This window comes from Vidua macroura, chromosome 18 (genome assembly GCF_024509145.1).
Source record: "Vidua macroura isolate BioBank_ID:100142 chromosome 18, ASM2450914v1, whole genome shotgun sequence".
NCBI lineage: Eukaryota > Metazoa > Chordata > Aves > Passeriformes > Viduidae > Vidua > Vidua macroura.
The window spans coordinates 4275117-4287028 of NC_071588.1; the positions used below are offsets into that span (position 1 = coordinate 4275117).

The 11912-nt window shown below is 52.2% G+C and overlaps 1 protein-coding gene across 1 annotated transcript in view; it reads right to left on the reverse strand.

Annotated features, from left to right (window-relative positions):
* SSH1 (slingshot protein phosphatase 1) overlaps positions 1-11912 on the reverse strand; it is a 43167-nt gene that overhangs the window by 19001 nt on the left and 12254 nt on the right. Inside the window, exons 3-4 of the mRNA XM_053994186.1 lie at positions 11780-11911; positions 7376-7416 (exon numbers count right to left, since the gene is read on the reverse strand). Of these exons, the coding sequence (XP_053850161.1) occupies positions 7376-7416; positions 11780-11845 (107 nt within the window). The 5' untranslated portion in view covers positions 11846-11911. The remainder of the gene's footprint in view (positions 1-7375; positions 7417-11779; position 11912) is intronic.

The following is an 11912-nucleotide window of genomic DNA, read 5'->3' on the forward strand; positions in this document are numbered from 1 at the left end:
GGCTGCAAGTTCACAAGGAGAACATCTCCTCTTCCTCAGACACAGCCAGGACATCTTTGTGCCAGGAAGGGGCCAGGCAGCAGCTCCAGCTGGGGGGGTGTTGGTGTTGGTTGTAAAGCCTCCCTGCAGGAGCAAACATCTCTCCCATCTCTTTTGAAGGAAGTGAGATGTTGGGGAGACCAAAAACCTCAACAGGCTTTGCTGTTCTCAGCAGAGCAGGGACCAAGGGGAGTGTGAGTGTGCATTGTTGGGCTCAGAGGCGTGGGGATCGTGGGCCACATCCCAGCAGGAATGCTGACAGGGCTGCAGACACTGCAGGCCATTCACACACAAACGCTCCTCTGGCACAAAGAGCAAAAAAAGAAAAATGAAATCAATCATGAAGCCCACAAAAGCCAATTTCCCAACAGAAATAGACTGCTGATGATGTCCCTCCAGCCACTCCTGGGATGCATCAGGCTGGAGCAGCAATCAGCACAGATCCTGCACTGAGTGGAACCAGCTCAGCTCTGAGTATCCCACCCTGGGGGCAGCCCCAGGATCCAGGCTGTGCCTGCAGACAACCCAGGAGCAGCTGGGATAAACCCTCCAAAAGAAAGGGCAGGAAGAGGGAAACAAACAAATTAGCAGGATCATTCCCCATTCCAGCAGGCTTGCGCAAAGTAAATTGACAGAACTGCTCCCAAACAGCCAGGAATGAGAAAATTCTAGGAATCCCTAGTACTTGGATGGTGAAAAGCCAAATAAAATAAGAGATTGTTTCACAAGGAAAAAGAAATCCTTTCTGCTCATCCCATTAATCGCAGAGTTCAAAAAGGCACGAGGCTGATCCCGGCATCACCCAGCTACGCCATGGCCTTGGAACTCGGTCTGAATCCCAAGGAGCATTTCTGAGATTCCCACTGAAACACGGTGTCATTTTGGTGACAGCCACTGTCTCAGGAGGCCAGGCCAGATCCTCTCCAAACCTCAGCCTGCACAAGCTGCTAGGAAAAGGAGTATTAACCCTACAGAGCCCCTCAGCACTGGTGACCCCAGTGCATGCCCTGGACCGTCCCCAGCCTGCTGTGCCAACCTGCCGCAGGAGCTGGGCAGAGCTGCTCCACACAGCAGCTCACGGAGTCATGGACTTGGAGGACAAGGCTTGGGAAAGCAGCAGCTGGCACAGGGGAACACACAGAGATCCCAGCATCAGCAAAACATGGATTTCCCTGGTGGTCTGAGGGAAGCTGGCTACTCCCAAAACACTGGCTCCCTGTGTTTTCCTACAAGTCACTGTTCTGGGTGTTGCCATGTTCCTGCCATTGCTATTCCATGACCACAGGTAAGGGGGGAGCCAGGCCACAAGCCCTGGAGTTGTCCCAGCGCAGTGTCCAAGCTGAAGGAGAGGTGGGATGATGCCCACCACGGAGGGCACACCCGAGGCAGAGGCAGAGCCTCCGCCCGCGCCCCCGGCAGGAGCTGATCCTGCTCCTGTCCTCCTCCCCAGCCGAGCTGTCAGCACACGGACCCATCCTCCTGCATTCCTCCTGTCAGCCCATTGTTTTAATCCTTGGAACTATTTTATGAAATCACCCCACTTCACCCACTCAGCAGTGTCTCCCAGAGAAACAAGTGGAAACTCTCCAACGGCGCCGCTGGAAAAGAAAAGGAAGGTGAATAACAGCTCGAAGGATTAAGGGAGCAGCTTCCAAGCGGTGTGAGCGAAGGTCAGCCAGGACACAGACAATGGCATCGGAAGCACGGCTGGGAATCTTGGTGGCACAGCAACCCAAAAACCAGCTGAGCTGCCAGGTTTCAGAACGGCTCCAAAAAAGGCAGCAGAGACCAGGGAGTACTTGACACATTGGTAATGTGGAAAAACAAAACGAAACAAATCCAGGCAGATCACGCGCAGTAAGAGCAGAGTGAGAAAAGTTCTGGCTCAACCCTGACACCTCGAGTGTTTGACTAGACTGCAGCCTGCCTTCCCAGCCCCCTGGGGGTACACAGCCAGCATTCCCAAAATCAGGAGAGTGCCAGGCAGGAGCAAAGCTCACTCACAATGGAAAATTGGTGGTAAAAACCCCAGGATCATCCTTCTTTTCCCCCTCCACTCCAAAGCCATCTTTTCTAAGCAGGATGGGTTGCAGAGGGAAGCAGACAGCCGGAGTTCAGGATGTTTTGCACAGCTGGGAGGGAGATGCCAAGCCATGGGCAGCAGTCTCCACTGGGATGCAAGTGTTGGACACGGTTGGATGTGACCATTTGGATGGCAGACAGAACAAACAAGGAACCTGGCAGCTTTTTGGGAAGTCTGAACGGGACATTTTGTCCCATTCCCCACATTTCTGGCTGACTTGGTCCTTGATATGAAGGTTTCCTTCACCAGCAGTTCTTGCAGCAAGGATTTCTTCAAGAAACTAAAATTTTCAGAGAGGGAAGACAAGCCTTGAAGAGGAGAGTCCCGATCCCAGATAAACGTAAACAACTGATGGATGTGGTGTGCACCCTAATCTGTTGGAATCTGGACTTATTTTTGGCTTATTTTTGTGCAGTGGTAAAGTGATTCTGCATCAGGGATTTAAATGCTGCAAAGGGATGTGTAAATGTTTGGGAAAAAATCAGTGTTCTCAGGAAATAATCTCAACACTCTTCACTAGCACTAAAACCAAGCCTAGGAAGGTGTTCTGTCCATTCCCCATTCCAAAAACATCTTAGGAACACTTGCCAGGCAGAGCAGAGCTCTGATTTGTATGAGAAATGCCTGACTCACAGATCTTGGCAGACAATTATCAAAGATTAAGATATTTAAAATCTAGAGGCATTTGAAACCAAAATATTGTTCTGACCCAGCTCTAACACCTAAATAAACAGTGACCACGCTGGCCTTTTACAGGAACAAGTGCTCAGTGCACAGCCAGCACCTCTGATAATAGGGTCTCATGGTTTAGGTTCTGCCAAAGTGCTGAGGTTTCATGGAAGAAAAAAAAAAAAAAAAACAAAAAGATTTAGATACAATTCCAAAAGAGTCTAATCATCACATCTTTAAACTGGCAGCTCTCCTGCTGCTGCTCTACCTACATCCAAGTAAACTCCTCATATTGCTCAACTTCAAATCAGCAATGGTTTCCTGGAAAGGCCAGATCGTAAATAAGTGTCAAACAAGTGAACGTTTCCCTAGCTCTGTGGCCTTTGAACATCCACACACAACCCACCACAAAACGTAAAGGTCTAATTACACCTTCCTGAGCTTCCAGGGCCACGCCTCCGGGCTGAGAGCTCCCGAGGGCCGGGGGCTGGGCCGGTGCCTCCCCATTGTACGGAGCACGCTAAGGCAGGATGCTGCCGCCGGCCAGGATGTGATTCAGCGTCCTGTTTTGAACACTTCATGAAGTCAGCAACTTCTGCCCCGAGATCTCCCACCAGCTCCCCGTGACACAATCAATCTGCAGCCAGCAGGACTTGTCAAGGCTGTAATGAGCTGCTGTCCCCACAAATAAATCCTCAAGGCAGCTGCCCCCGTGTTCTCCCTGCCCTCAGCCCGGCACCATGGACACGGCTGTGGGTACAAGGCATTCACTCAGTGCTGCTCCAGCAAAACATGCTCCTAAATCCTTAAAGAAATTAAGGATCAAGGTGTTAAAAGATCATTTTGGTGCACTAAAATATAATACTAACTGTAAATCAAGTGTATAAAATATATACATATGTGATATAAGATACAATGGTGTCCTGTGGTGTGTGCCAGAGGGATGATCGTGGAATTATTTAGGTTGGGAAAGACTTCCAAGATCAAGTCCTGCTGTTCCTGCGGCTCTGCCAAGGCTACCACTAAACCATGTCCCCAAGTGCCACATCCACGCAGCTTTTCAATTCCTCCAGGGATGAGGGGTCCATCACTGCCCTGGGAACCCTGTTCCAACACTTGACAACTCTTTCCATGAAGGAATTTTCCCTGATATCCAATCTAAACCTGCTGTTGCTCTGTTAAGAGTTTGTCTGCACCAAAGACTCCTCCTGTTGATCACTGACCTGCAAATGTACACGAGCCCAACCCTGAAAACCTCTACCTCCCACAGCTGCTCTCACCAGCTCTTAAAATTTGGTTTAGAGGAGCCAAACAAGAACAATTCTTTTCATAACCATCTTCAGGCTTGATCAGAGCCTGGAGATAACTAACTTCTAGGCCCTTCCACAGTGGTTCAACCTCTATCTCTCTGCAGAAGGTGTCTGAAAACGTTCACCCGGCCCTGCATTCAGGCTGTGATTGGAAAGCCAATAATGGCAAAGATTACAGAATGACTAGCTAAACAAACCTATTTATATTTGGAATTAAAACCAGTGATTATCTTGCTGTGTTTGCCAGCCACATCTGAGAATCAGCCAACACTCACAGAGCGATTTGGGTTGTACAACATCTCCTCTGCCTCGGTGTGGCAGAGCCAGCACACAGCCAAGGGTGAGAATCAACTGGGTCACACCAAAAAGGAAAAACTACACATCCAGCCCTGTGCCAGAGCAGGCAGCTGAGAAAGAGCTGGGCTCTGCTCTGCCTCCTCCTTGATAGCATCTCCTCAGAGTTTGCTCGGAGCTGGAGCAGCAGGATCTGGGGCTGAGATAAGGCCACAGGCACGGCACGCACGAGGCTTGCACGGAACTCGATCTCAGAGAACTTAAGACTCTGCTTAAGTCTAGGCTAACACATCCTCCCACGGGCTTGGCCTAGCCCTAACAGCAGTTTTACAAAGATTTGGGTAAACTGTGGGTGCATTGCACCAGTAGGGGGAAAAAGGGATCAAGCCACAGCATCTCCCTGATTATCCAGGAGGGAAGGTTTGAGCAGACACTGATAACACAGCTCAGACCTGCAGCTTCTGGCTCCACTGAGCCCAACAGTGCTCTCAGTTCTCTTATTTTTTCCTTCTGCTCTGAGTATTTACCCTCAGGGAGCAATACAAACTCCCGGCTGCCTGTTGGAAGCACTGTGGATGTTATGTTGTTGAACCTTCCACAAAATTTTTGGTAACAGAGAACAATTTGACTTAATGCAGATTAATGTCTAAGAAAATGAAGATAACAGCAATGTCTTTGAACCTAGAGCATGTCCCCTTGGTCTGTTCTGGGGTAGAAGCTGTTCCAGGGAGAAAGAAAAGCATTTTGGAATGACAGAAACCATAAGGAAGGATGACCAGGGAGCAGCAAGACATGGCTGGGTACAAAACCATGATACAGACCTGTTCTTTCAAGAAAACAATCAGATGGCTCATGGAATCAGATCCAGCTATGCAACCTCAAATGAAAATCCCAGAATGTTTTGGAATGAACAAAAATAATTGTTCACCAGGCAGATTAATACATTATGTCATAAATGTGTACTAGCACAGCCCTCCTGTACTGATGAAACACAGCTTGAGCTGGCAGCATGCTGGGGACATGTTTCCAACAATCCTTCCTTTTCCCTCACCCTTAGATCTCCAAAGTCTGCAGAGCCAGGGGCTGGACTGCTGACTCCTGGGCTCAGGACACGTGTGACAAAGCCCAGCTGTCACCAAGGCTAGACCAGGACTGAACGAGGCACAAACACCAGCACAGGCCATCCTGCAGGGATTTTTCAGAGGAGAAGCAGCACAATGAAGTTGAACAATTCTGCCACCCCCTGGGCACCGGGCAGAGTCTCAGCAGATTGAACCAGAGCAGGGAAGGGGACAGCAGCCAGTGGGAAGGGGACAGGATCGACCCACCAAACCAACAGGAGCTCCATTTATCATCAGTTTTATGTCTGCATATTTCCTGCAGCTCTTGGCAGTGTTTCCCCCTGAGGAGAGCAGAGGCTGTGTGTGAGAGCCATCTGATTCTCGAGGTCTGTCTGGCTATTTAATTACCAGATTCTTATCCTGACAATGGTATACGGAAGAGCAGCCCCAGGAGACTGAAGGACAGAGGAAGCTCATGGGATCTCAGTGTCCAACGTCAGTGCTGCAGCATTTTTTAACAGCCAGGGAAAAGCATCAGCCTTTAAGCCTGGTCTAAGTGCATCTACACTCCTGGTGGCTCTGGTCAGTGGTGGATGCACATGCCTGGCTTGCAAAGAGGCCAGACAGACCAAAGGTGGCCACAAATCCAAGGATCTCACCAGGATTTATTTGTACAGTGAGAACATTTGCAGTGAAGAGGATAAAACTTTATTTTCTCTTTCAGCACAGAACTGTATATCCAAAATGAGGCTGCCATCCTGTTTGGTTACATGTTGCTGTTTAATACCACATGGGGAAAAGCACGAGAATTAGGATTCTGTGGATGTTCATGGCTTCAGCAGGTTCCTGCTGGGGCCTTGCATTGTACAAGGAGTAGAACAAGGAACCCTGAATTTTGACTTCATCAATACAAAATCCATTCCCCACAAAGTCAGCTCTCAAATGGCATTACAGATAGCCATGAAATGTCCATACACACAAGAGAGCACACAGAGCAGACACACAGCACTTCTGTCTGCAACCTATGTGTGTGCAGACAGGACAGCCATGGAATTCCAGGCCTCCCAGTAAGATGCAGCCAGGAGATACCATCCCAGAACTCAGAAACAAAAAAGTCCAACCATTTCCTTCTCTGCCAACGAGCAGCCCTGCTTTCTGGTCTCTGACTTCACTTGCAGGGCAAACACAGTACAAGCAGCAGCACAAGCAGCTTTGCTTTTCCTGAAGCCAGGATAAGGAAAGCAGGAAGGAGGGACAAGGAGAACAGCCTGAGTGCTGAACCACTGCTGTACCTTTACACTGCTCCCCTGGGCTGTGGTTTATAGGTTAGAGGGTAAGAGCTGCCTGCAAGAGCCAGGCTTAGAGTGAGCCATCCACAGCATTACTCAGAGCCCATTAGCCAGGGCCCCGGCACACGAGCTTGTGTCACCACTTTGGATCTGCACAGTGTCAGCAAGAGGAGCCTCTCTCTTCTCTGGCAGGACAGCTCAGCCTTTTCTTACCCTCACATGAACACAGTGGCTCTGCACGACCTCAGGGAGGCAAATTCCTGGTAGATAATACCTAGGAATGAGCAGAGCTCTCCCCTCCCCACCCTGGGAGGAAGCAGAGCCCCCTTCCCGAGTGGAGCCCCAGCCTCAGGGAGCAGCAGCAGAGCCAGAGATGCTGTGATAACACTGAAGTGCTGTGGCCAAAGCTGACCAGTAATTTTCCAGTGTCTTCCCACGAGGGGAAAAAGGATCACAAACTCTCTTTTATTCTTTTATCTTGTTAAATGCTCATCTTAAAACTGATGAGGGAGAGAGTATCCCCAGGTTCAGCTCTCTGCAGACAACACCATCTCCTCTAGGCATGGGGGTCTCTGTGGGATCAGGACAATTAACAACAGTGGAAACTTAGAGCCCAAAAGTTCAGCTTACCTCACATTTAGTCTACGCTCTTCATCACTGCCGACCTCCGCCTGAGGGGAGAAAAGGATTCAAGAGAGTTATGTGTTGGTTGTTTGTACATTACACCTGTAAATAAAATCCCTGCACCAGCAGGGTGTGAGGGGCTGCTTCCTGTGGGATTTTTCTTCCCGGGGCCAGGGATAAATGAGACTCCCTAGTCCTGTATGCCACCAGCACCCGGCGCCGGGTGACAAAGGGGCTCACGGGGATTTTAAAGCTATTAGGTCCTAATCCTGCAAGCTGGTCCTGGAGTGCAGAGCGCTTTGAAGAGCGCCAACCCCGACGTCACCGGGGCGCACACCTCGCTCCCACTGCGCACACACGTGAGGGCAGCAACGGCTGGGCACAAAGAACTGGGAATTGGGGTGTACCAAGCACATGGACACAGCCAAAAGTGCTCCCTGGGACTGTCCCAGCTCCAGGACTCACTGGCAGGACAAGGAGGCCACCTCCACCTGGATGATGGCACACGTGTCCCCAGGGTGGGACAATGCACGTCCTCTGCCTGCTGCCTTCCTGGGGAACACGCTGCTTTGGTGGCAGGTGTGGATTAAAAGGGGCACTTTTGCACCAGGCACTTGTAGGAAGTCCCTTGGAAGCAAATCTGGCTGTTCAGGTGACACTACACTTTACTGAGTCTCCTCAAAAGAGAAGTGTGACCTCAGCTTCCAAAACCAAGCGTTTTCACAGAGTCATGCTTTCCAGTCATCCCCTTCAAATTCCCTAGTATCTTCTAGACAAAATTCCTTATTAAAGAAAAGCAGAGTTGGGGCTAATTGCATCCAGAGCTGACAAAAAAAAAAAAAGAAACCAAAAGAACAGGTTTTGAGATAGTTCTGCTTTGGTCCTGCGTGAATACAGAGAAGAAAGGGGGGGAGCATCCCCGTGGAGAGCAGGGCTGTGCTGGGGAGAAGATTTGAGCCCAAAAAGCAAAGCAGGGACCTTACAGGAAATCCTTCACACTCACAACACACCCAATCCTGACAAAGCTGGAGGGACACAAGGCTTGCAGGAATCAGGCTCCATCAGTGCTGACACGTGGGGAACATCCTGGTATTTCCTACAGCGCTGCTCAGAACCCACATCAAATAAGGGTCCCTGTAAGAGTTACCTGTTTCCAGGTGGTTTTGTACAAGTTAAAAATAAGCAAATTGCATCATTTCAAATGTTCAAGACTGGAGCTTTGGAAGGGTGATCGGACCTGGATTGCTCCCCATCCTCTCAAGTTAGGATTTGGGAGGCTGGAGGGCACAGGAGCTGCTCTGCTGACAATCTGTGAGAACCAAGTAAAGCCAGGGGAAAAAAATCCTGCAAATGCAACAGCAGAGGCCGGATATTGGAACTGTGGCCATTTGGAGGAAGGGAGATGCACAAGGCTGTCCCGACTGACCCAGCAGAGGGTAAGGAGCATACCATGGCTATTTTTAGTCTGTTTATAGTGCAGAGCTGGGCTGCAGGCAGGGCCCCAGAGCACCCCGAGTTCCAGTGGCCCCACTGGCAGATCCCCCAGCCCTGGGAAGGTCTGGCAGGTTTGGGACCTTTGCAGGGTCACCCTCCTGTTTGTTTGGGGCCGTCACGTAGCAACAAAGGGAAGAAAAACTTTTTTCCTTTTTAAACAAACGTGACTGTGAGGATGATGACTCTTGCATGCCGTCAGCTGGGGCACAGCAGCAGGGCTGGGCCTGGAGCTGCTGTGGGCTCCTCTCCTGCAGGAGCTGAGCTGTTCCCAAAGCTGACTTTCCCTGGATTTTCTACTAAAAACCGCAGGAAAACCAAAGCAAGGCAGCATCAAGGCTGCCACGCTGAGCCCTCCTGCCCTGTCCTGCTCAGGGCACCCCTGGGAGCTGGCAGGGTTTGGGGTGCACCACACACTGTGGTGATGCTGTGGAGCTGCAGCTGCTCATCCCACCATGGCCAGACCCCACCAGGCACTGCCACGTCCCTCCCTGGGGACTGTGCTGAGCGTGGCCCCTCTGAAGGACCACAGGGAGTGGGAGATGTGTGGAAGGGAGATGCACAAGCAGGGCAAGTTTGCGAGTGGGTGTGAACCACACTCACCTAAGAATTTATGGCCCACTATGTCAAGGCAGCAGCAACCATTTTATAAATTCCTTTGGGTTCCTGAGTTAGGAGAGGCCACAGTAGCACAGTCACAATTAGCAAGGACGTGTGGTCACCATTTCCCATTAAAATATCTTCTAGTAATTATTCAGCTAAAAGCCCAAATGAGCCCTGGTTTTCCTTGCAAGAAAGATCCTAAAAGACCACGAGCAGGCTGGCATTTTTTGGTGGGATTTTTCTTTAAATTAACTTTGTAAAAACAATATGCTGAATCTGGAAATCATAATTTTATGATATTTCATGTCAGAAGAGACTGTTCTAACAGGACTCAGTGTCTTCCTCTGGGAGCCACCACAGCACAGCTGAGCAGAAGTGTGTGCAGAAGTGGGTGGCAGAAGTGCCCTACCATGGACAACACCTGGTGGCAAATTTGGGGCAACATTTTTGGGAGGAAAAAGGAGAATTGTATGGTCACCCCACAGAAAATACAATAATTAGCAGCAGCTCTGACACAAAGCAATGCCTAAGACAGAGGTATATGGCAAGGCCTGTTTTGACTCCTCTCCTTCCTGCACCAGTTAAATCCAGTCTAATTCCACTGCCTACTCTGGGGTTACAGCACATTTTCATCTCTCTAGATTGGGTGGCCACTAGGTCTTGTTTAAGACTCTGTCTAAACCAGATCCCACAAAATTCCTTCAGAAAACTCCATCAAAAAGTGCAACTCACATCTCCAAGTTCCTCAATTGGCACGGCGTGACCCAAACTGGCTCTCTGCAGCCAGGGACCCCCTGCAGCCCCTGGGGCCAGGGAGAACCTGGGAGATTTGTGGCCCCCCCTCCTGCTCCCCCCTCAGAGCAGCTAATCGGGGGAGTCACAGGGACCTGACAGGTGACAAATAGGATTGTTTACCTGGCAGGAGTGGGGACAGAGCGAAGCCAAGGGCAGTGAACATCAAAGGAAAGAAGCGTGGGGGGAGAGGGATGCACGGGGAGGATGTGCAGAGAAACACCAGGCCTGTCTTGGAGGGTCACAAAGGAGATGGGTAAGGAGGGAAAAAGGTGAGAAGAAATAGAAACTGGAGGTGCAGCTGTGTCTGGATGGCACGTGGGAGCTGGGGTGGGGGAAGCAGAAGCCCAAGGCTGGGCAGAGGCAGGAGAGGGCATTTCTGGGGCACAGAAGTGGAGGGGGTGTGCAGCAGAGCTGGGACATGCAGAGTGCCAGGCCAGCAGGACACGGATGGCACCATGGGGCAGGTGAAGTGGCAGGTACAGGTGCTGGAGCAGCAGAGCTGGGGGGAGGAGAGGGCAGCAGCACGGTGGAGGTGTGAGGAGTGACACAGGTATGGGGTGGAGCAGGATGGGAGCTGCTCCTGGAGAACTGACAATGGTCACCTTGAGGAAGGGCTGGCGTGACCTCCCTGAGGGGCAGGAGCTGCAGCAGATGTGGAGAAAGGTGGTGCCATGGCAGGGACAGAGGGATAACACGGGGCAAAGCAGAGCATCCCTGCGGCAGGAGGTGATGGCAGCTCTGGGATGCCACACAGGGACAAGGTCCAGGCCCAGCACTCTGCCCAGAGAGAGGTAAAGCAGGCTGCCGCAGGGTTTAGGGAACTCAGGCTCCCTGTCAGCTGAGGGCTGGAATGGGGGACAGCCACAGGGGAACGGGGCTGTGTGTGGGAGGGATGACAGGACAGACCCAGGCCTGGCTCAGCCCGGCAGCATCAAAAGGCAGGGGCTGGGCAGCATCGGGGGCTACGAGAGGGGACTGGGAAGGCTGGGGGCTGTGAGGGGCTGAGCTGGGCCGGGCAGTGGTGGGGTTGTGAGGCTCGGGGCCGTGGGGGCTGTAAGGGGAGGAAGGCTGGGGAAGTGGCTATGGGGCACCAGGGGGCTGTAGGTCTGGGAGCCGTGAGGGACCAGCGCCTGTGAAGGGCACGAAACCAGGGGCTGGGGACACTGTGAGGGGCCGAGCTGGTGCCAGGGGCTGTCGGAAGTGCGGCCATGGGGACTGCGAGGGGATGAAGACAGGGAACAAGTGGCTGTGGAGGGCCAAGGAGCCGCGAGGGGCTGGAACCAGGGGCTGGAGGGGGAAAGCTGTGAAGGGCCACAGCCGGGAGGCCGGGACCATGAGGAACCTTGGTCCTCATGGGTGATGGAGCCAGAAGCTCTGCGTTACGGGATGCTGGGGGACTGTAGGGGTCTGTCTCCGAGCGGGGCCTCACCCCGCCCCTCCCCGCTCCCCATCCGCCGCCGCCGCCCCCGGGGCTCACTCTCCCCTTCCCTCCCAGTCTCTGCCCATCCCGCCACCGCTCACCTCGCTCGTGCTGGCCGAGGAGGCGGCGCTGGGGGTCGGCGAGCGCTGCAGGGTGACCAGCGCCATGGCTGCAGCTGCGGGGCTGCGGCCGCCTCCCCCTCACGCCGGGAAGGGGCGGGGCCGGGCCGGGGCC